This window comes from Pagrus major, chromosome 15 (assembly GCF_040436345.1).
Source record: "Pagrus major chromosome 15, Pma_NU_1.0".
NCBI lineage: Eukaryota > Metazoa > Chordata > Actinopteri > Spariformes > Sparidae > Pagrus > Pagrus major.
Window position 1 is genome coordinate 22,392,899 of NC_133229.1, and position 23,835 is coordinate 22,416,733.

Consider the following 23,835-nt stretch of genomic DNA (forward strand, 5'->3'; position numbering starts at 1 on the left):
GAAAACAGTTATATGACCATCTCGTATAAACTCATCAGTTTACAACAAATACATTACAAATAATTAGGCTTAAAATTGCAGGAGAGCGCTGCTATTAGTTGGATTTTATTACATAATTTTGTATATACAAGATATCTGTCAACAAACGAATCAATGTACTGTAACTACACAATGCTTGTAAATGTAACTACAGAACCTATATTTAATTTACTCTTGTCAAAAATTTGATCTAAATCAATAAATGTAATTGCAGTATTAAACTTTAGTTTAACATTTGTTTCATGTATTTGAGAATTACACTGAAAATCTGTAAAACACAAAGAAAAATTTATTTTTCTTTCCTTTATAAAATGTAAGATTTTCGTGTTCATTAAAAGGATTCGGCTGCACCTTTTTGATACTTAACAGGAAAATAAAGAAACCTGCTGCTACAGAAGCTCTTTGGTTGCATCTTTAGGCATCTTAAAGCCAGTTTTGGACATGAATGTCTGAGTGGTTGTAAAGTTGACCCTTTAAAGACAGAGGGAGTAGAAGAAGAAATGCAGGAATAAGTATTTCAGTGTGTTCTGAGGCTCGGTTATCTCTTACCAGCCCTTAACAAATGAGGCACAACGGTCCCCTCAAATGATTTAACTTCAGGTGGAGACATCATGTTTCATGATGAAACAGGAAAGTTTTTGTTGAAAAAACAAACAAAGGCAGTGTGGTTTACTTTGAAAGCCAGATATCCAGCTCAGTATCAGTCGTCATTCATTATTGGACCTTTGTCTTGTGTAAATGAAACGATGCTTTGTGATGATTGAACTGAATTCTACATCGTTGATGTCAAAGTAAAAACAAACTCTGCGGTTCTGCTGCTGCTTATTATCCTCGAGCATTCCCGTGCACTTGACTCATATCTCTGGCCATACAATAAACAGCAGTCCTCGATGGGAGCAAGCAGTTTTAAGCACAAACATCTGATCATGTTTACAGTGTTTGCCCTTGCTTGTTCTATAAACTGTGTGCAGGAGGAGCAGCTGTACACCTGGGCGTCTGTAGGCCTGCCGGTATCTTCTCACCTGTGGGAACTCTACGGGGGGCGAACCACCGGAAGGGAGACGAGCTTAAGATCCTCTTTGCATCAAGCATCAGCCAAGACACCAGGAGTTCTCCACTCTCAGGTTGGTTACATCCTCTCTTCATCTTTGAATATTTTCCAGTATGTTCACCCTGTCTACACTCCGCATGTAAAGGATGCTTTGATTCATAGCCAGTATAAATGCTGGATATGTACATTTCTGCAAACCCACGGATATGTTGAAACTACATTTCTTTATGGTGCAACTTTGTTTCTTTAGCTTCTGACAATTCTGAGCTTATGCTCTGCTTAGGGTTAGGCACAAAAAACACTTGGTTAAGGTTAGGAAAAGGTCAAGATACCTCTTTTTGGTTGCTACAAACACGGCTGGAGATATCCCATGGTCTCGTTAAATACCACCGGTTCTTTCTCCAAAAACTAGGTTGGAGAAGTTCTGACTTCCAGTCAAAAATATATGACTTTTGGTCGTCATAGACAGAGCTGGAGCGCTTTCCAGCTCTGTCTCCTAAAGAATATCGAGTGATATCACACTTACAAATGTTGAACCACAGTCTCAAACAGAAGTCACTGCAGTCGCCTGTAACTCCACCACCATCCCCTCCCCTTCTAGATGTGAAAGTCAGGTCATAAAACACATGTAACATGATCATCTTATGACACATTTTGTTGAAATGTCAATATGGTACGTAGCCTGTGACAGCGTGGCAGTGGTTTGCAGACACTTTAAATGCCAACATTTTATCCTGTTGACTGGGCTGCTTTTGTTTTACTACTAACATCAGAGAGTATCTTCTATCTGGTAACCTATTAAGTAAAAACAGTATGACAGATATATTGCTTTTGGTATTTGTTTTCCTCTATCTTTATTTCTGTGGACGTCTGTGTGTACCTCATATTTTTATTCTTGATCCTGCACAAATGAAAACAGCAAGATGCAAAGTGCAAAACTTCGCAGCTTCCTTGCCAAATGAACCATTTCAAGGCAATTATCGTTATAAAACCAAATTATGTGCTGATGTGATGCCTTCACTACCATTGTATAAACGGATCTTCCCGCAAGACTGATATATTGATTGCATGCAGAGCTACTATGACTGTATTTCTGTATCAGAAAACTGACACTTACTTTATTTATCCTTAATTCAACACAATGTAACTCCCTAGAGAAAGATAGTCGATTGTTGATTCTCATCCCCAGACTGTCAAATACTGAAGCTTTTGTCTGGCAACTCGGGTCGGATGCCAACCCAAAGCATCAGTATGTGACGTCAGAATATGATGAGAAACTAAATAGTCAGCTATCTTTCTTAAGAAAGTTGCATTTAGTTGCTTTAAAATGAGTATTTAATAGTGTTTTGTTTATTTACAAGTGTAATGCTAAATATACAGATGTATGAAATGACTGAAAAATATAAAATATGTGATAGACTTTGGATGAAGAGCAAAAAATGAGGGACATTCATATATGCATATATCGAAATACAATCGATTGTGTGCACAACTAGCCATTGAAGGATGTTATCTGATACAACATGACCTGTGTGGCCTGTCAAAGTGTTGTGGAATAAAGTAAACCTCAGCCTCATCACTCATTATTTGCTCTGGACAAACTGCATCAGCTAAATGCCTCAACTGTAAACCCTTCTTTGTCCACCAGAGGTCAGGCTTGTCTTGACAGACTTGTTGGATTATTACAGTGAACCTCCCCGATTCCCAGAAGAGTTAATAAATTAGAAAGGCCATACTGACTGAACATTCTCCTTAAGATTCAACGATGTGACCACAACTGGGGAATGTGTACTAGCAGACACAGACCCTCCCCATGTGAGGCCCAACGAGACTCACTGTCTCTGGGGTCAAATCTCTCGGTATCCCCTCATCCCTGCTCTAACCAGTCTGGAGCCAGAGGTCTGATGGAGTCTAGACATAATGGACTTTTCTGACCCTTCTTTAACTCACAACTCTGTCACCAAACTCCCTCAGTTGTGGGTGTTTTGCTGTTTATAAAGCAATGAAAGTGTTTCCGAGATGTAACAGCATATTTTCTTCTTTTTAATATTGAGTACGAGCTTCAAGACTTTTTCTTCAAAAGCACAAATTCATGGGTTTTGTTTTCTACAGCTTCCAGTGTGTGAACCCTGATGCGGTTGCATGTTGAGTGAAATCTTTTTTCTATTTGTTTGTTCTGTTCGCCGACAGACAGAATCCAGCAGGTTGAAGTCAGGTCAGTCGTCCTCGGAGGATGAAAGCTGTCTCATCCCTCAGCTGGAGAGGACCATCGATGACCTGCGGATTAAGATTGCTGTGTTGCAGGGCCAGCAGGCCTCCTTGGCGAAGGGCAGCAGGGATAATATGGGAGCTCTGGGCGCTGTCCACGACAAGGCCTCACAGATGAGAGGAGGAAAAGTGGGGAAGATGAGCCAGGAGGTGTCCATCCAGACATCTCCTGTGGAGGAGGGCTTTAAGTTTGACGTGCCTTTCAACAGAGGATCAGTCAGCGTGTCGTCCCCCGTTTCATCCTCCATCCCCAAATCTACAGAGAGCTTTGTCTGCTGCACGTGCCAGCAGAAGCAACAGAGCAGCTCAGCTCCTCCACCCCCTCCTCCACCTCCACCTCCAATCTCTGGACCCCCACCTCCTCCACCACCACCACCACCACCTTTACCAGGAGGCGTTGCTCCTCCGCCACCACCACCTCCCCCGCCCTTACCCGGACTTGGACCTTGTCCCCCACCACCACCTCCTCCTCCTCCTCCACCACCAGGTTTTGGACCACCACCCCCTCCTCCCCCGCCTGGCTTTGGTCCTCCGCCCCCACCTCCTCCACCGCCAGGCATGGGCCCTCCTCCACCACCCCCTCCGCCTGGAATGGGCCCCCCTCCTCCACCCCCAGCCCCGGGCTTTGGGCCTCCACCACCACCAGGCCCCATGCCCTCCATGATGGTCCAGGAAGCTGCCCCTGCCAAGGCTGTGATAGAGCCCCCCAAGCCAATGAAGCCCCTCTACTGGACACGCATCCAGCTGCATGCTAAAAAGTAAGGATACGCTGCATAAAGTGAAGATAGATATGGATCATTTGCACGAAGGTATTCTCTGAACAGTAGAGAATTGAGAGGAAGCTTGTCCACTTAAGATTAAGATCAACCGAGTGCTGTGACGGCAATAAAGATGCTAACCTTGTGGAAAATGAAAGTGATGCAGTCCAGGCATTGTGGTCAGCAGTGAATTGACTTGAACCAGGTTTCTTTCCTTAATAAGGCCTGGAAAATTCCAATCAAATACACGTCTAGAAATAGACTACTTGATTTACATGCAAGCTAGGAACTTGATAATGAATTCTAAATGTAATTTCTCGGCTGACGGATTTGACAAGTGTATAACATTTTAGTCTGCGAAAGATGACAAATGAGTACTCATAAAACAGCAGAAGACAATCTAGAAATGGCTTTTGTGGTGCGGCTACGGCATGAATTATACGGTAAACGTGGACTAAGGGGTACTTTTTTTCAAACAGTGCATGGCAGATTAAAGCCTGCCTACTGGCAATGTAAATGATTACTCTTTCTTCCTATCTTTAGACCCACTGACTCACTGGTGTGGGAGAAAATCGAGGAACCAAGTGTGGACTTTGAAGAATTTGTCGAACTATTCTCCAAGAGTGCTGTAAAGGAGAAGAAAAAGCCCATTTCAGACACGATCAGCAAGTCCAAGGCCAAGCAGGTACAGCATGTTCCTCATTGTGAATGTTCTTCTTTTCAGTTTGTCAGTGTACATCCAACATACTACATCTCAGGGCTTTAGCGATATGGCCTTAAAATGATTATCGCAATACTTTATGGCTATATATGCACTATATTATATATTATAATATATATATAGTTTGAAATCTCCTCAAAGGAACCACCTCTTTTCAGGTGCCAGATTTTATTGTGCTTCAAATGCAACAAATACTCGATTTTTTGGATGAACATCAGCTTCCTTTGCTTCTGTCCTGCCTGTCTTCTATTTACGACCTAGCCTGCTAAACATCAGGGTTACAGCATAAAATAAGTCAGTAACAACATAACTAAACCGGTAACGATAACATACAACAATACATGCCATGAAATGTGCAGCTTATTCATCAACAAAATATTACCTGCGTCATGCACACACTCTTCATCTGTGCTGCATCTTTCTTTGGAACAATATAAGGTCAGGCCTCTAATATTACCGTGAAGCCATACAGCTAGCTTGCTCAATATTTGTAGATAGCCACTGAGGCTAGCATAACTAAACTGCTTATTTTCAAACATTATAAACTTTATACGAACATGGCCCCACAAATAAGAATAAACTTAACATGAATGCAACAAAAAACAGTGTTTGGATGAACATTGCTTCCATTGCTGCTATCCTAACTGCAAACTTCCTTCTTAACCTCAGGGTTACAGTGCCAGCCACTTATTTACTTGTGCTGCATTCATGTGTATCTGGTATGGTCCCATTTCCCGAGCTGGGAAACAGTTCTCCCGACTTTGGTGTGTTCATGTGCATCATGTCAGAATGTGGGAGTAACATGGATGGCAAAAATAAGTTGTTTTGCATTTTTTTCGCTTTTAAACAACACGTTGACGGCTGTTTCCAGTATTTGAGTGATGAGGAAGTTCAAAGGAAACAATACAAAGACTATACAATACATGACTGTGGTGAAAGTTTCTTCACCCAATTACTTTCATCCACCATGTTTCAGCGTCATATGTCTTCAACTCGGCAACTCATGTACCAAAATATTCTCAGACTTTCAGAGTTGTTGCTCCAATTTGAGTCTTTCCGATAATTCAGACAGTACATGAACGCACCATCGAGCCACTACTGATACCTGCAGGTGAAAATGCTGCTTGAGGTGAAGCTATTAAGAAGAGGCACCAAAGAGAGCAGTGTGTTTCAAAGCAATAAAACTAATCTCAGCCACTAAAATGTCCAGTAGGCCGCACTAGGACGCGACGAAATCAAGTATCACAACATTTTTGACCGAATACCTCAATATATTATATTGTAGATGTAATATTGATATTGTAGCGATGACTATTGGATGACTAAGGGCAGTATGGGAACAAGTATATCCTGTGATGCAGGAAAAGACAACACTTATACCATTGAGCAAAATACGTACGTCTCAAATCACGATAATGATATAATATCAATACTTTGCCAAGCCCTGCATCTGTGCTGATTTGTTTATGTATGCAAATATGTGTGTGCACGTCCCAAATATGACACTCTTCAGGGCTTTTCCCATCTCCACTCTCACTGCTCTGATGCCCCCGTTCCTTTCCATTTCTCCGCTTTCGGAGTCGCTCTGAGTGACAGGAGGAACTGCTACAGCCAGACAGTTATTATGTGGTGTGAGCTCTGGCTCCCACCCGACTCCCCCGTGACCATCCAGTGGCACCGAGCCAATGTCTCGCGTGCGGTGAGGAAACCTCACGACGGTGATGACTGTTGAGAGAGAAGGAGGGGGGGGAGAGAAGGAAAAAGGGAGGGAGGGAGAAGCCTGGGAGCTGTATATCGTGATGTGGTTCCTCCCATTGTGCTTTCTGTGTGACTTAGTTTAATGGTCAGACTGTTTGCCTCCCCAATGCCCTTAATGTCACTCCATCAATCTTGAAGTCAAACATTTGATCTACAATTTAAAAACTGCTCCAGTCAAGATTTGTATGTTAATGGACTGTTTGCCCAATTTATGTCTAAGTCACAAATAATGTTGCACCAGGGAAGAACGTCTCACCCCTCTAATTGAGACCCAGTAGACAGTTTGTGCTGAGATGAAATGTTGGTCTCATTGGTGGGAAATCCTCTTATTTTTACGGGAAGTGATGAATTGAAACACGAAAGTATAACTTTCTCCAAAAACTGTTCCAGTTGAATGAAAGTTTGACTCAACAGCGGTTGAGCTCCTCTACCCTTAACCTAATTAAAAGAAAATACAAATAATAATAGCGTAGGTCTAATTGTGTGGTTTCTGAAGCCACACTACATAACTTATGTCAAAGTAAGTGTTGTACTTAACCTTGCTTCATGGTTCAGCAGTTGATAATACCTTTTGACATGGTTTAATGTCCACTGGGCCAATTTTGGCATTTCTTTTGCCACCAGCTTTGATATTTCCTGCTTTAAATTACAATATTTTTGTGTGTAGGTGCAAACAGTTATTTACAATTTTATTATACAGGTTATATACTGTTTTCTTTTTCAGATACAAACCTAATAAATCAATTAAAACCCCCTCAAAATGCCTGTTTGATACAATCCAAAAGTAAACAGCCTAATTGGTCATAGTTTCTGTTTTTATTTATATTTTAAGATAGAATAAGGTAATCCTTTCTCAGTCTCACAATGGGGAAATTTACATTTATAACAGCAGCAAAGGGGATAGCAAAAATACAGAGCATCAATTAAAACTGTAGTGCAGTGGAATAGAAGAATAAAATGGCTTAAAATGGAAATACTCACATGCAACTACCTCAAAATTGAGCTTCCCAGAGAAATTGATTTAAAAAGATGTATATCTAAGATCTGATGATTCCCCCGCCTCTACAGCATGTGTTTATTATTTTAACCAGTTCATGGGTTCACTCGAGTGTGACACTTTTGGCAGTACTCAGTGCTTCGGAGAATTATGTGCTCGTGAAGCTATGAAGAGCCTTAAGAGTCCTGTATTAGGAAATACGCTGCATGCACTTGTACATGAACTACTTAATGTTTATGCTTTTATGAGTAATATTAACATTTACCAGGAAGTAACGTGGTTACTGCAGCAGCTACAGACTGGTGACGAATTAAAGCAACACTATGTAACTTTTTTACCTCAAAATAACAGCTTCAGAATCATTGATGGTTCAGTCTCTTGTAACAGGGTGAATGGTGTCTGTCTCAGCCAAATACGCATCAGAGTTGTTAACTAGTTTATGAAATACAGTGCTAGAAAGTTAATAAAAACAAATGTATGCAAAATTTTCATTGTGAAAGTTTGCATAATTAAGACCAACTTGATAGACAGCACTCTCAGCTACCATCATCAAAACACCAAAAGAGGGAATATCGTGTTTTGGTCCAACATCCTATCTCGACTCTGTATGTAGGAATTTCCCTTGAATTTGTCACCTGTCTGTAAGATAAAGCCCCTATGTATCGGATAGGAGAGAAGAAAAGAAAAGAAAAAAACTCACCTTGCAGCTTTGATCTAATACAGCACAAAAGTCAACAGCCATTGGAAACCGTAGATAAGCTAAGTGAGTTTGCCCTTCACAAGAAAATCACACTTTCATACAGGAATTCCTTTTCAAACACACTTGAGAAATAGCCGTCATCAAGCACACTCCAGGAGCTGTCAGGTGGTTTCTTTGACACCAGAGAGACACAATGGAGGGAATTCACCGCACCTGCAAGCAGAGATACAAGAGATGACATATGGCAGACTTTTCTTTGTGTGTTGCTCTGATTGATGGATCTCTGAAAACATCAGCTACGACATCAGCTCATGTTGTGGTTTTGTTACTAAATTGCGAGATACAAGAGACAAATTGACATCAATGATATTGCTGCGATTCCTCCAAGACGACAATGATGCTGGAGATATTGAAGTCAATAACAAAACAATCAAATGTACAGTTCAGTACAGTCTAGCTGTGACTGACCCCAATTTGGACCCAACCTCTGACATTTCCAGCTCGTGAGCGTCGGCCCCTGCAGGCCCCAAGACGATCAATTCCATCTTTCTACTACAAGCAGCTCGTCCCATCCCCCTGTGTGTCGTGAGTTCAGCTGTCTCGCTGATGAGAGGGGACAAGCATCTTCTTCAGAGCTACCTCTAGAGAGCAGCTCTGACGTCAGTACTCAGGCAGTTTAAAGGCCTCGGCTGACATCAGTATCAGATGAGATGAAATACTACTACTGACACCAAGTGTCATGTGCTGACCCTGCTGTCTCTCTGCGGAGAGGTTTTAAAGAGGAGCTGTCTTACAGTACATGCTGCTGTCCTTTTCATATGGAGGTGGAGTGTGGTTGTGGAATATCCTGCTGAATTATGTGATCTGCATCCATTCAAGTTTGAAGATTTTTGGCTTTTGTTTCTTGGCACTCAGGGTCAATCCTGCAGTAATTTGTGTATTACTGGTCTTTGATTTTTGAGAAGCAAAGTGTGTTTTCACTTCTGGTCAAATAAAATGCTAATATGCAGCTTGGGTCCTAAGCTCTTCAAGACTTTTCCATCCTGCATGAATGAAGATTTCTCATGAGCATGTAAAGGGAAGATGTGAATGACTGTAGGGCTGCAGTGATTATTTAATTGCACTGATCTGCTGATTACTTTCTCAACTAAGCAATTAATTGTCTGGTTTTTTTTAGAAAATAGAGAAACAGGCCCTTTTTTTTGTAAGAGCAACAGTCCAAAGCACAAAAATATTTAATTTGGAATCACAAAAGACAAAGAAAAGCAGCAAATTCCTTACAGTTAAGAGGCTGAAACTTGGTTTGGCATTTGTGCTTAAAAGCACTCAGTAGAGCGCCAAGGCCCAACGGTCCCCTTTAATTTAGTCAAGCCTAATCAATATCAAACCTGGATCAGTCCCTTTATCCCGATCCACACCAAAACTTAATTGTGTCTATTCTGGCCTGAGACCCATCCTGCATCCAATTTTTGCGTAAATAAAAAATGTTCAGTAGTTTTTGTGTCATCCTGCTGACAAACCAACCAGCCAACAAACTGACACGGATGAAAGCATAACCTCCTTGGCGGAGGTAATAATTTTTGTTTCATCAAAGTAGATGCAGATTAATTTTCTGTCCATCAGCTCATCCAGAGGCTTTTAAGTCAACTACACCCACTATTACTTATATCTGTCATTCCTTATACTGCTGCTATTTTCGGGGATCATCATTTTTTAAGTTTCGGAACTACAATTCCCATGATGTTTAGGTTGATTTAAACAGGAAGTATAAAGTTTCCAGGGAATCGGTGAGAAGCTGTGTGCTCAACTTCATATTTTTGCCTATACATGTATTTACATTTTGTCAGAATGCACCATTAAAAGTAAGCCAAATTAACATTTCCTGTTTGCAGCCTACGCATGGACGCGCAGACTGCTATTAATGGATTTCTTAGTTTTAAAATGTGATGATTCTTAGGCAGGTCTATAGTTACATAAAACTTTCGCCCCATAGTTTCAAGGTGGATGTATGGATCTTTATTCGTGATGGATATTGGAGATAATGAGCTCCCCGGAAGATGGGTCGGAACAAATCTAGAAATATATGAATCATGGCTTTGTGTTCAGATTTGACTAAAATATGACTCAGGCAAGAAGAGGTGTTTCTTTTAATACACATTGCAGCAATTGGACAAGTGAGAAGAATACCTTCCCTGCTTGCAGGTTAAATCTAAGCAATACTTTTTGTTGAACTCTGCTCGATCCCAACTTGAAATGACAAAGAAACTTCCATATTGATTCATTTTGAGGGGACAAGTTGTTCCTCACATGTGATTCAGAGCTGTATTGAATTGATGAAAGTCCACGCTGGCCAACGCTGAAATGCTAAACAGATCAAATCATCAGTGTATGATTGATGTGACTTAAAGGATTGCTCTAAAACCCAAAACTTTGACACATGGATCTCATAAGAGTGTTGGAAAACACTGCATTAGATGAAATTTTCAGGGTTGTTTTGTTGTCCTGAAAATGTTCGTCATGAAAATAATCTCAGTGGTTCGTGGATCCAGCTGTGTTTTATTATGATATAATACTACTGATATGCTGCAAGGGAGGTTTCATTTTAGATGTATGTAAACAGAAGTAAAGTGAAATCTCATCTAGGTCAGCTAGGTAGTAAACTACTTCACTCTGTTTTATGTAAACCTGAGTCGCGGTTAGCTGATAAAACATGACTAACAACTTGTTTTTTTCACTGCCATTAAGTGGCTACCCTACACTCTTGCTATCACGGGCTCACGGTGGAAGTCATTCGCCGTCATATCTCGAAACGGCCTGTCCCCTGAAGCTGTGGTCGAGCTGGGAAAACAGAGACAGTTGGGGCCTGGTGATATAACTTCCTGTGTGTTTGAGAGGTCTGTGGTCTGTCTGATCTGGTTTCGATGGAAGCGTTCTGTCTGGATCGCAGTAGGCTACAGGTTTCCTGCCCTATCCGTTCACCACTTTGCTACCCGGCGCACACTTCTGCTTACTCAGGCGAGCTGTGGTTCATAACGGCCCCCTTGGATGCAGTTATTCATTCCTAATAACAACACTGGTTTGATATTCAACTCCTGGCTGTTTGACAAGTGGAAGCTATTATTACTCAGCTAACATTTGTTGATTTTGCTGCTTTTGGAGCACTTTGATCTTTTAACTTGAAGCCGTTTACCTTACCTTGCATTGCGCAATACCATAAAATCTATTGTAATTCTCTGTATGTTTAATCAGTTGCAGGACTTGAATTTGGTGTTCATACTCCAAATATGCCTCTTCTTGGCTGAAGGGTTTTGTTTGCACGGCTGAAAGATGATGGATGTGGAAAATTGGAGGGAAGGGATAAATTAATCATGATAATTCAGCTCGACAGCATTATAATTTTCCTTATGTTTGCGGGCAAATAGTCTTGAGCTTTCCTCCCACAGATGTAAACAGACAAAGGAGAGTGATGTGCCTGTCTTTTGTTTCCAGTCAATTATTAAATGTCTTGTCTGCATGTGTGTGTGCATGTCGTGGTATTTGGAGTATTAACATCCCTGTTCTCTCTGGCCTGGTGTAACCCCGCTGCTCACACATCTCTTTGTCTCTCAGGTGGTGAAGCTTTTGAACAACAAGCGTTCGCAGGCTGTCGGTATACTGATGTCGAGCATTCATCTGGATATGAAGGACATCCATAATGGTACGTGTTATCATGTGGTCACATATTTTATCTTCTTAAAGCTCTTTGAGAAGATTTAGTGACAGCAGTCTACTTGTTACTACTGTATGCAGGTGGTACTGAAAGCACCACTGTAATGCTTAATCTTGTATTAAAGGAGACCTCTTATCCTTTTCCAGGTTATTCTTTTCCGTTAGTGTGTTATATAGGTTCTTGTGCATGTAAAATATCTTGAAAGTTAAAAAAGTCCGCACCAACAGAAACTCCTCTCTCCCACAGAAAACAGTGCCCCTGAAACGCCTCATCAGTGCTACCGCCTTTAATTCCATGCATAATAAATGCCTACAGGCTAGTTTGACACATATTTGATATGATTTAGCACAGCTGCTCTGTCGTTGTTAGCGGTGCTGGCACAGGCACGTGTGAGCTAACCAATCAGAGCAGACTGGGCATTCAGGAGGAGGGGCCTTAAAAAGACAGACAGGAGCTAAAACAGAGCGTTTCAGACAGAGGGGGAATAAAGTGCTGCAGCATTGGACAGTATGAGATAATTGATTTAGAGGACTGTTTTTTTGAGCATTAAAGCATGTTATGATATGTCTCCTTTAATATAAAATGTAATAGATGTCATTAGTGGGTTTTATAATATGGCTCTAAAGACGTCAGTGCCATTTGGTCAGCCTGCCCACTACTTTGGACCAGACTGGAATACCACAGCAACTTGTTAACGGATTGCGCTAAAATCTGGTAGGATTTGATACCTTTGGTGCCCAGACGATGAATCCTAATGACTTTGGTGATCCCCTGACATTTGCTCTGGCGCTACTATGAGGTTGACATCTGTGGTTTTGACTGAAATGTCTCAACAACTGCTGGATGAATTGCCCTGAAATTTGTTACAGACTATCATGTTCCCCTCAGGATGAATTGGAATAACTTTGGTGATCCCTTAAATTTGGATCTAGCACCACCCTTAGCCAAACTTTTTATATATCCAGAACTTTGGTTTATGACCCACTACATAATTGACTTTCCCATCAGCCTCAGCTATGTTAAATACTACTTAGCAAACGTTAACATGCTAACACACTAAGCTAAGATGGTTAACATCATACCTGCTTAACTTCAGCCTGTTTGCATTGTCAGTTTGACAATGTTAGCTCAAAACACTGTGGTGTTTAATACAGCCACTCAGAGCTGCTAGCATGACTGCAGACTGTGTCTTGTTTTCTAGAGTGTCACATTTTATATCAAACGCAAGACAGATGCGCTTGCTTCGAGTGAGTTGTGTGACACCAATGAAAACCATGAAACTGGAGAATGGGACTCCAAAAACCCACCAAAAAGAAAAAGAAACTCAATAACTTGTTTCCCATTTTATTTTGGCAAACAGCCCATCCTCTTTTAATAACAGATAAGCAGCCATCCTGAGGTGTGTAGGAGCAGCACTGACTTTCAATAAACAGCAGACACTTTCGTCCGAGGCATACTGTACAAACACCAATTGAACCTTGAAATCAAAAAATAGCAATTGTATTGAGATGTTTGTTTTCGGAGCAAAGCGATCCCAGCTCATGAAATACACGTTGTTCTTAGTCTGCTGAGAAGTGAGCAAGATGAGGTCACTGCCAAACGCTTAGACCTCCCTCTCTGTAGTAGTTAACTTTATCACAAGCGATAATGTTACAAAGCATCTGAAATGTTTTTCCTTTGTCACTCTCCTCCTCTCATTTAAGATAATCTAACAGCCACATCTTGTTCCTCCGCGGCTCTCTGTCTTCCTCTGATGAGTTGTCACCATCTTGTCTAAACGGCTTTTGTTCAAGTGAAGTCATTCAGGAGATGTTGATGGGAACAGACTGTTTTCCTGTTTTAGTTACTCTCTGATTGCTCTCCAGTCTTCGCTCATCCATGTGTCTAAACACTCTTCCTCACGTCCCCAACCCTCCTACAGTGAGGCCTTTATTACAGCTTCAAATCTTTATCTCAACGCGCATTGTAGCTGCGTAGGTTAGATTAAAATAAACGCGTGCCGCAGCAACCATGGCTGTTACATATTGTACATTCACAATTTTAATTATTTTATGTTTCTGGCCTTAATGTCTGTTTTTGGCTCATCCATCTCAGGTCCGAGAGGGAGGGCAAGCAAGGGCCACTCTCATCAGCACTGTCGTTCATCTCCTATGTTAGGACAGTTTTTCCATAGTACATAATTAGCACTGATTGGAAACTTCAGTATATCATGGAGAGTAAGATCAGAGAGAAGATATCTCAGTGGCTGGTGAAGTACTAGATGATTGAGATGCCTACCGCTTTGCGTCGACAAAAAAATCCAAGAAAAGGGTGTTATTTTATTTAGTTGTGCATTTTAATTGAATGATTATCAGGCGTGAGTAATTATAGCCTTAAAATACTCACATAAACAAGCTCCCAAAAGACGATATATTAGCAATGCCATTGTTTTCTCATTCCTTCACTGAGCTCATGTTCCCTTGTGCCATCAGAGGTTTAAGATGATTAAAGAATCGAGGGACAATTTTATTACCGAAGAAAAAGATTCATTTGTCAAAACTTTGTAATCATCCCTTTCGGTGTTGTGAATCATTGTTAATTTCCTCTTGATTCCGTGATGAAGACGGTGACCAGCAGAGGCCTCATCACTCGCATATCTCTGACTCGAAGGAAAACAACTCCTGAATCATCGATTCAGATCGTGTCTGTTTATGACGGCTCCATTGCTCAGCGAGAAGTCAACACATTTTTCTTTTCCTCACAGCTGTTGTTGTTTGTTGTCAGACTTGGCCGACACTCTGCATGTTTCATTCACTTCCGTGCGGTGTCTGCTTCCTGTGAGGCTTTCGGAGCGCCAGTCACAGTATTAGATGGTGGTTGTCGGCGCCACGCTGGGGTTGAATGTGGTAGTCGGGGTAGACCCAGGCTGACGGGTCTGGCTTTTGGTCATGAGAGCTCTGTGTCACAGCGATGATACGGTTTTCATCCATTTCTTTTACAAACCCGTCTCCGATCATAACAGCCAGCCAGACCTCTGGTTTAGATAGTAATGAAAACCAAATGGTTACAAGAGAAAAGTGTGAGAAACACAAAGGGGACAGTTAAAGAGGAGGAAGTTGTTTCTGTGGTGGCTCTGGGAGAGGAGAGAGTGTGAAGAAGTTAAAGAGTGACAGTGAGGAACTTGGAGCACATTTGCCCTTGTGGCACAAGAGTGAAGGGATTAAAAAGGCTACAGGATTACATAACGAGAGATAAAACTATATCAAAGCATTAAACATGAGCCAGAACTGACTGGAGCAGTACAACAGTTGCTTGAGGCTTTTTCCAAAGTCCTTTCTCTCATTTATTTTTTCCTCTGAACTTCTTTATTCTCGTTTCTTAAAGCAACTTCGAGAAACTGTTTCAAGACGAATCTGGCTTCCTCTGTGGAAGTGTTTCATGAAGATTTTGATTCGGCTAGCGACTGCATTTGTTTTGGAAGAAAGACTCGACTTATTTTTAGTACTATTTTTATATTTTAACCTGTTGGCAGGTCGCATAGTGTTGATGTAATGTATCTATATGTGGCTGTCGAAGATTAAGAACCATAAGAACGGTTGTGCTCATGCATCCACTTCAGACAATTTAGCATAGCAGCATCAACTTTAAAAAGGGTAGAAATAACTTCTTTTAATATTAATTCAGGATCTGGGCCTCTCGGGATACGCCGACCGAGCTGTATGGAGCCATTTTATGTTTTCTTTCAGTTGCTTTTATTATGTTTTAAAACAAGTCCCCATATACTTCAGTTGTTTAAGAGAATGCTAAGACGCCGTTTTGCTGCAAAGCTCCAGAAATGTTTTGTGGACCATAAAAATTCACCTGACTTTCCATCGGTATGAAGGTGGGTAGATAATGAGAGACTTTTCATTTGTAGGTGAACTTATTCTTTAAGTTTGTGTTGGTGAAAAGCTTGTAAGAAGTCCAATCCTATTCAATGACCAATCATAAGATGTGATGCAAAGTGACTCCCAGTCCCTTTATCCCTTCTGACACTTGCCTTTTCCCCCTGCACCTCACCAGCAAATCAGCAGATCAAAACAATGTGAGTAATTTGGACACCCACATCATGGTGAAATGCATATATAGGTGTCGAGTGCTTCACTGGGCAATTGTGCATACAGAGCAACACCTCAGCCTCAACACCGCAGACCCCCGGGCTCTGTTTGTCTTTAAACATTTACTTTCAAAGGATTAATGCTCGCGGGCGCCAGGTCCTCGCGCCGAGACAAAAAGGCGACACCAGGAATTCAAACACAGGAGTTCAAACACAGATCTTTGTACCTTTGACAGATTTCTAAGACCTCCGTATTTATGTTTTAGTTTGTGGCCCCTTCTGTGCTATCGTGATGAGAGCTGATATCTAGGTAACTCACAGCATACGGCTCATGACGCCTTATGAGGGCTGTGCAGGGATAATTTTGCCCTTGTTTCACGCCACATTAAGGTCCAGCTGAAAAGAGAAAGGTGAAAAGGTCTTCTGCCAAAGTTGATCATTGTTTTAACCACAGAGAAAGGTTACAAGTCTGGAGATTGTGAAAGTGGAAGCCTGTTTGTGCTGATTTGATTTCTGACTTGTTAATGAGAAAATGTCATGACATGCTCTGGTGTTAACACTCACACTAACCATGTCGTCCTCGCTTTCCGCCCCCCAGCTGTCCTAAATATGGACAACGCCGTCGTTGATCTGGAGACTCTGCACGCCCTTTATGAAAATGTGAGTATAACAATGCTGTAGCGCTACTTGGAAATGGAGCTTGTAAATGTCTTTGCGATTACAACATTAACAAACATTTTTTAACTTTGCCAATTTTTAACTTTGAAGGGACGGTTATCAAGGCTCATGTGGACAGCGGTTGCAGTAAAGTCAATAGACCAGTGAAAAGACAATATCCCAAACTGGAATACATTTCCTGCCAATGCAGAATCACATAAATACACAGTGTTGAGCAACAAACCGAGAATAATTATACAAAGCAACGCCACTGACAGCTCGAGCTGATCTCGACTGCAGGGTTCGCTCTGGGAAAACCTCACAGTCTTTTTTTTTTTTTTTTTCGTCCTTTCCTCTGTGGTTTGCAGTAAAAGTATTATTTTGGAACGGCTTGCTTGTGACAAATGGAATGATTTATGGTTACTCATTTCATGCCATATATGAATAACAGGCAATCATTTTATTATAGAATGTAACCTAAGAAGGATCAACAAGCTCAGTTATCAACAAAATGGCAAAATAAAATCATTCATCAGCTGTTAGCGTTGTTTTACTTGGCGCTTCTCTGAGGGTAAACCACAAAACACCAATTGCTATCCATCAAAAGATACCTTACGAGGATTGTCAGAAGCCGACGCTTTATTTCTACAGTGTAGGTGGGAAAAAATCCACTTTTTAATTGATCTGGTCAGTCTGTTACATAAAGCAATCAGAGATGTCACATCACTGTGAACATGTCTCTCTATGTGGAGTCCTTTTTCCATGTTGAAGGGTGAACTAAAGGAAGTGTGCATTAGATACCAAAACAAACAGGCGAGCCACAAACCGTACTGGTATGTGTGCTGTTCGGCGACACAGTCAGCCTTGTGTAGGTCTGTCTGCAGGCCTCGACGGGACGCTTTGACATAGTAAACATGTTTTCTTCACACTGGATCTGATTGACTGTACTTTTGTCATGCCCCTGTGCAAAGCAAATGATCGCTGAGAGACTCCAGCGTTTGTGTCACATAGCTCCTCTTGAAAGTGCGGTTTCAGAAAAGAGAGAAAGAGGGAGCCTTGCCAAGTGAAATGACCACATTTATATTGTATAATATTAGCATACAAAGAATTACAGAGCTGTCATCACTACTTTCCAATACGTCTCCATTTTGGCGATGAAGGGTGCCTTGTGTACAGTAAATAAATATTCATCAACCTTTACTGATAGCAGAGGTTCAGGACCCAGTCAGGTCAGTAAATAATGGAACATGAAAACGGGCATGTTTTCCACATTTCAGCTGTAATACAGTTTTAAGATGCTGTGAAATTCCTGTGAATTGCTTTTTGGCACGACTACACAGGAGAGGCCTGGACCTTTGGCTGCCAGAGGCATATTAATAATGTTGATCATGGGAATGAGACTGAGGCTTGAGACAAGCTGTAGTTATGAACCAATGTGTCATAACTGAGGATCAAAAGTCCTCTAACCTCTCCACTCACCCCGAGACTTCAAGCCCTCTCCCTCTCTCCCTCCATCTCCTTCTCCCCCTTATGGCCTGAGGCTATGTTATTGAGTCGAGGAGCCAAATTGTTTCTCTTTTGTATTGCGAGACTCCATCCTGTCTGTGGGTCTCCAGCCCCCTAAACCACAGTTGGCAGCACAGTCAGCCTGTCTTGAGGAATGCGAGGGGCTTCTAATGGTTACACCCTCACTCACTGTGCTAGGAGCGAGATCACACACTGCTCTCGCTCACTCTCTCTTTGCTCGCAAACAAACATGTTGACCCACACGAATGTGCACATATGCACGCGGACGGAAACGCACACACTCAAGGCAGGGACAGAGCCGCTCAGTCTATGAGCTGCGGATTATAGCCACTCCTGTTCTTTGAACAATAAGCCACCGCCATTAAAGGGGTCACAGTGATAGTGGGACGCTGCTCCCTCCCCTCCAATATCACAAGCCATAATCTGGGCCCAGACTGATTGTTTGAACTTCAGGCTCCTTTCAGCTGACAGTAGCTAAATGTCACGGAGGTCAGTCAGAGCCACAGTCCCTCCTACGAACTTCTACACTACAAATAATCACCTCGAACTGTTGATTTTTTTTTTCACGGCGAGGCCCTGTGATGTCTAAATATTCCTGACATGTTTATTACACGGCGCAATTTGTCATTTGGACACTATTCTTTGGCAGCTCGTATGTACAAATAATCTCATAAATGTTGTTCCATTTGAAAATTGAGTGACATAAATAGTGATTAAGCCCTGCCTGGCTCTGTTTAGTCCGCGTATGAGAAAACCTGGCTAATGAATACCACTTGGCTACCGCTAGAATTCTGGCATCACAAATATCATCCTACTTTCCTTTGCATTTGATATTCCACATGGGACTGTATTTCTCATGCTAACAACCTCTGCAACATGCCCTAGCAATTCAAAGATCACACGCTAATGCCTACTTGTCCCCAATTACACCAAACACTGCTGGGCTCCGCTGCTGCCCTTTGAAAAGGATCTGCTTTGTATTAAATATATTTACACTTGAAAACATCTCGAGAGAAGGCGAAGGAGAGCTTGCCCTCGTCGACAGAAGGCAGCGGTGTGTAGAATACTAATCGGGCTCTCAGTGCGTTTGATGCTGGTGTTTGATGTTTTCTAAGGATCCATGCCGAGGCCAAACCCCAGAGAAAAAGATGGAGAGAAACAGAGGGAGAGAGCAGACGGCTGAGACTCTTTAGGGGTTCTACGGGCTCCGAGAGAGAGTTTACATTCCCTTGCTGGGGATGGTTTTATTGTTTTGCCTAACTCCGTCAGACACATTAACATCTATTGTCTTTGTCTCTTGTGAAACGAACGGGCATTTCTGGCCTGTTTTTTCTTTATACCACCTTGTATAAAACTGTGGTCCAGAGCCTGACAGCAGGATAATAGCCAGGAATGTAGTCTGCTGAAGGCAACTCTTTAAGATTTATGAAACGTAAGCTGTATAAACTGGCACGCTGTTGAGTTTAAGTCAAAATTGTCACAATTTTAGAATTCCTCTATGCTTGAGCAACAGTTTGTCTACAGGCCGAAATTGAGAACTAAACTGACTAAACAAACCCACCTCAAGTTCAGTTTCTTAGCTGCTCCGGAGCTTTTGATCTTCATCGGCAGATGGAGTCTGCCGTGTTCAAATTTTCCAGTTTTTCTGAGCACTTTAAGGAATTCTCATTCATGTTGGCTTGAAAGTAGAGATTCTTGAAAGTTCATTCTTGAACTTGAAAGCAGCAACTGACAAAACAACATCACCTCAAGGTCCATTTGGGAAGTGTTACAGAAAACTAAGGTTTATAGTATCTACAACCTAAATTCCAAAAAGTAATTAGTCACTTCCATTGATCTGCTTTGCATGACACGTGCAACTCAGAGGTCCTAATGGTAAAAGTAACATCCGGACCAGTACACCCAGCTTATAAAAATACCATAAGGCTAGAATTGTTCTTGGGCGATGTTAATGTCATTGTAGACCTACACAGAGAAAGGTGTTGGTGGTTAACCATCGCAGAGGAGCCATTGTCCTCACCTCCCAAATCTCAAGTGCACACCTGCAAGTCAAGAAAGCCGATTGGCTGATCCGACATCCTGTCCAGAAGCTTTCTCTGTTTTTTGTTTTTTTTTGTTTGAGGTCTGGCATACATTTAATGCGGGGCGCATACTGTAGGTAGAAATCATTTCATGTTTTTTTTCAATAAACTGGCAACTACCAAGACTCTCGATCACTGACGAAACACAGATACCACATGATACCAATGCCGTTATCCTATTGGCTGGCAAACCTTGGTAGCAGTTGGATCCAACCGTCAGAATTCTTACGCAGAGATAAACAAAACACTCATTTTGGACCCGACAAACTTTTTGTAAAAGTCAAAATGACCTTTAAGGCACTTTTTCTTGTCACTGTCCCGTCCATTTACGTTGACAAATCCAAATTCTTTCATGGTTGTATGTCACTGGAAGTACATTGATTTTCTTGTCCCTTTTCTACATTTTCTTACATTGTGGTTTGCCAAACGTGACAATGTTATGTAGTGGACACATATATTATACCTTCATTACGTACAAAAATATACAAAACACACACGTGAATCAAGCGACCGCCTTGTATGTTCGCTTGCAAGCAGCCCAGAGAAGCAGGACTCTGGTTTAATACCAATGTGTTTGATCAGGGAAACATCAGGAACTGATCACATTGAGCCCTTGATGCCAAACTATGCACATATTGTACTTTGGTCAGCTTGTCCTACATTTTAGGTTTATGTTTTGATTTTGAGTTTAAAAAAATCCTTTGTAAACTGTGAGACTTTGTTATTTATGACATTATTCATACATATATTTACACATCATGGTATCCTGTACTCTTGTGCCTTTGTTGTATTTGTATAGTATTGCCCACATACAACAGATTTCCAGCTTAACTTAATCTGCATTTTAATCCGACAGCGAGCTCAAGCTGATGAGATGGACGGCATTAAGAAGCACATCAAATCATCCAAAGACAAGGAGGATGCCAAGCCGCTAGACAAGCCTGAGCAGTAAGCGCCAAACCTGCTGCTACCTTCTGAACTGAATTCAGTACATGAGAGCTGTGTCGTTCAACAGATGTGTCATGGTGACTGATTTTGTGCCTTCGTCAGGTTTCTTTTCCAGTTATCCCAAATCCCCAACTTCTCTGAACGAGTGTTCTGCATCCTGTTTCAGTCGACTTTCCATGAATGCATCACCTCAATCCTCCGCAAAGTAGAAATCCTTCAGAGGGTGTGCAAGGTGAGTCACCGGCCTTCTTCTTCTCTTTTAATTTTCTTTTCTGTCACTCAGTTTAACCTTCACGTCTCCATCTCATTTGTGTGTGTGTGTGCACCAGTCTCTGCAGAGTGCCGAGTGTGTATTGCAGGTGCTCGGCCTGGTGCTGGCTTTTGGCAACTACATGAACGGAGGTAATCGGTCTCGAGGGCAGGCCGACGGCTTCACCTTGGACATTCTGCCAAAACTGAAGGACGTTAAGAGCAGTGTGAGTCTGTGTGTTACTGGAATAAAAGCAAACATCACTCACTCTGCAAGAGCTCAATTAGGTGTTATTCACAAGCAAACCGGAGACTGGAAGTATACGTATAAATTTGTGTAAAATAAGCAAAGGAGACAAGTTTATGTAATTTATGTGCAGCCACGGAAACAGTTTTGTTCTGTAATTCACATTGTGCTGGAAAATAAGGGATGTGGGAAAATGGTGACTCTCAGTGTTGATTTAGTTTTACAGTTGTCCCATCTATTGTAGAGTCCAGGAGTTGAAAGGGACCTTCACTGCTGCCAAACATGAGGACCGTAGCTGTGCAGATTTAGAGGAGAGGCCACTCTGTTTGCTGTTCTTATTCAATATCACAACGGGCTCAGTGTGCCCTTGGCACAGCCATATAAGGACACAGTGGTTTGTGTTTTTGTGGTGGTAGACCGAGTAAGGTATCCATAAAGAACATCAAACTTTCCACCAACTCTGAGTTATGACAGCCAGCCCAGCACAGTTGTGTTTTTTTGCATGGCTCTTCCAATGTCGTGATTTATCCCCAGCTTCTATGACCGCTGTCTCTGTTCTTGTTTGCCTTGCACAAATTAAAACGTCCTGCTCCAAAATGATTAAATTAATAAATAAAAGGAATTTGGTTTATTTATTTGGATCTTTTCATTTTCTTTCTTTCTTTCAGGATAACTCCCAGAGTCTTTTGTCCTACATTGTTGCTTACTATCTAAGGCACTTTGATGAGGTATGTTTTGGTTCCTGTTTATTTGAATCACTTTTCTGTTTTAGTCTGATTTGCTTAGAAATCCTTCCAGAGCTCTCTTTTCATCTCCTCTCTTGCCAGAGGATACCATGGCTTATCCTTTATCAAATTATTTATTTTCTCTTTCCTCATTTACAGCAGAAACAAATCTCTCTCCTCCTCTGGCTCCCTCTTCTAATTCTCTCTCTGTCTTTCACTCTTCATCTCTTGCTCCGCTTTGGTCTGGGTTCATTCAAACCTGCAGTCTGTTCGTTGGCACAGCATCCAAAGGAGCGCTAGTGTAAATAATTAGGTTCTCCAGATGAGATGAACTCAGTAGAGTGCTGCTTGCCAAAATCAACCTGCATGACATGGCTGTAGTGCTCATAATGGCCTTGTAGTAACTCTGATGGAGAGAATTGCAGTTTGTGCACCGAGCTTAATGGTCATTATCCGCTGTAGTTTCAGCCATATCTTCTCTGAGATGTTTGGACTGCTGATAAGTGCATGTAGGTCTCTAAAGACATTTATTCCAATCTTGCCTGGTGTGTACAGTATATACTAGAGAGGCCCTCTCCCTGTTTGAGGAAGATTGACTTTGACATTGGTGTGCGTATGCGTGTTGTGCTTTACCAGGATGCTGGCAGAGAGACGTGTGTCTACCCTCTGCCTGAGCCCCAGGACCTTTTCCAGGCCTCCCAGATGAAGTTCGACGATTTTCAAAGAGATCTGCGCAAGCTGAGGAAAGACCTCAACGGTATGGTCGTCATCTTATACACTCCAAAACCTTCAAACTGCATATTTACAACAAGCTTACCTGGTAGTAAACTTGGCCATGCCATATCCAACAGATTATGGCAGGTGTCATATCATGTTTAAAATACTATCACCTGGAAATTTATGAAGCAATAAATTATGTGGTAATCCATGCACATATCTCTTAGCACCACGGAAAAAAAAATTTTTTCCAAACCTGACCAGCTATGGTCATGTGTGGAATCGCAGAGGCGGGTCAACAGAGAGATAGCATCTGTTTGTCATACAGACGAGCTAACCAGAAGCAGATGTGACTTGTCAGATGTAGACTCCTGTTGGACCTGCTGTGCCTTTACTGTCCTCATGAAATAGATCAAAATATAGAGGGGGCAAGGTCAGGGAACTTCCACTACCTGTGTGCACTATCAAAGGTTCATCAGCTATTCACTGAAGTGGAAGAGACTCTGAATCCCCTGCAAGACACACAACGGCGAGACTGTACTGAAGAGAATTTCTTCCTCTTCTTCCTCTGTTCCTGCATGTCTCTGTGCATGTTGTGTCACTAAATA

At 41.8% G+C, this 23,835-nt stretch overlaps 1 protein-coding gene across 1 annotated transcript in view; it reads left to right on the top strand.

Annotated features, from left to right (window-relative positions):
- The window catches only part of fmn2a (formin 2a), a 49,374-nt gene that overhangs the window by 11,882 nt on the left and 13,657 nt on the right, over positions 1-23,835 (top strand). The window contains exons 4-13 of the mRNA XM_073481325.1: positions 1,011-1,163; positions 3,281-4,116; positions 4,660-4,801; positions 11,902-11,989; positions 16,675-16,736; positions 21,198-21,289; positions 21,392-21,521; positions 21,619-21,765; positions 22,454-22,513; positions 23,147-23,267. Of these exons, the coding sequence (XP_073337426.1) occupies positions 1,011-1,163; positions 3,281-4,116; positions 4,660-4,801; positions 11,902-11,989; positions 16,675-16,736; positions 21,198-21,289; positions 21,392-21,521; positions 21,619-21,765; positions 22,454-22,513; positions 23,147-23,267 (1,831 nt within the window). The remainder of the gene's footprint in view (positions 1-1,010; positions 1,164-3,280; positions 4,117-4,659; positions 4,802-11,901; positions 11,990-16,674; positions 16,737-21,197; positions 21,290-21,391; positions 21,522-21,618; positions 21,766-22,453; positions 22,514-23,146; positions 23,268-23,835) is intronic.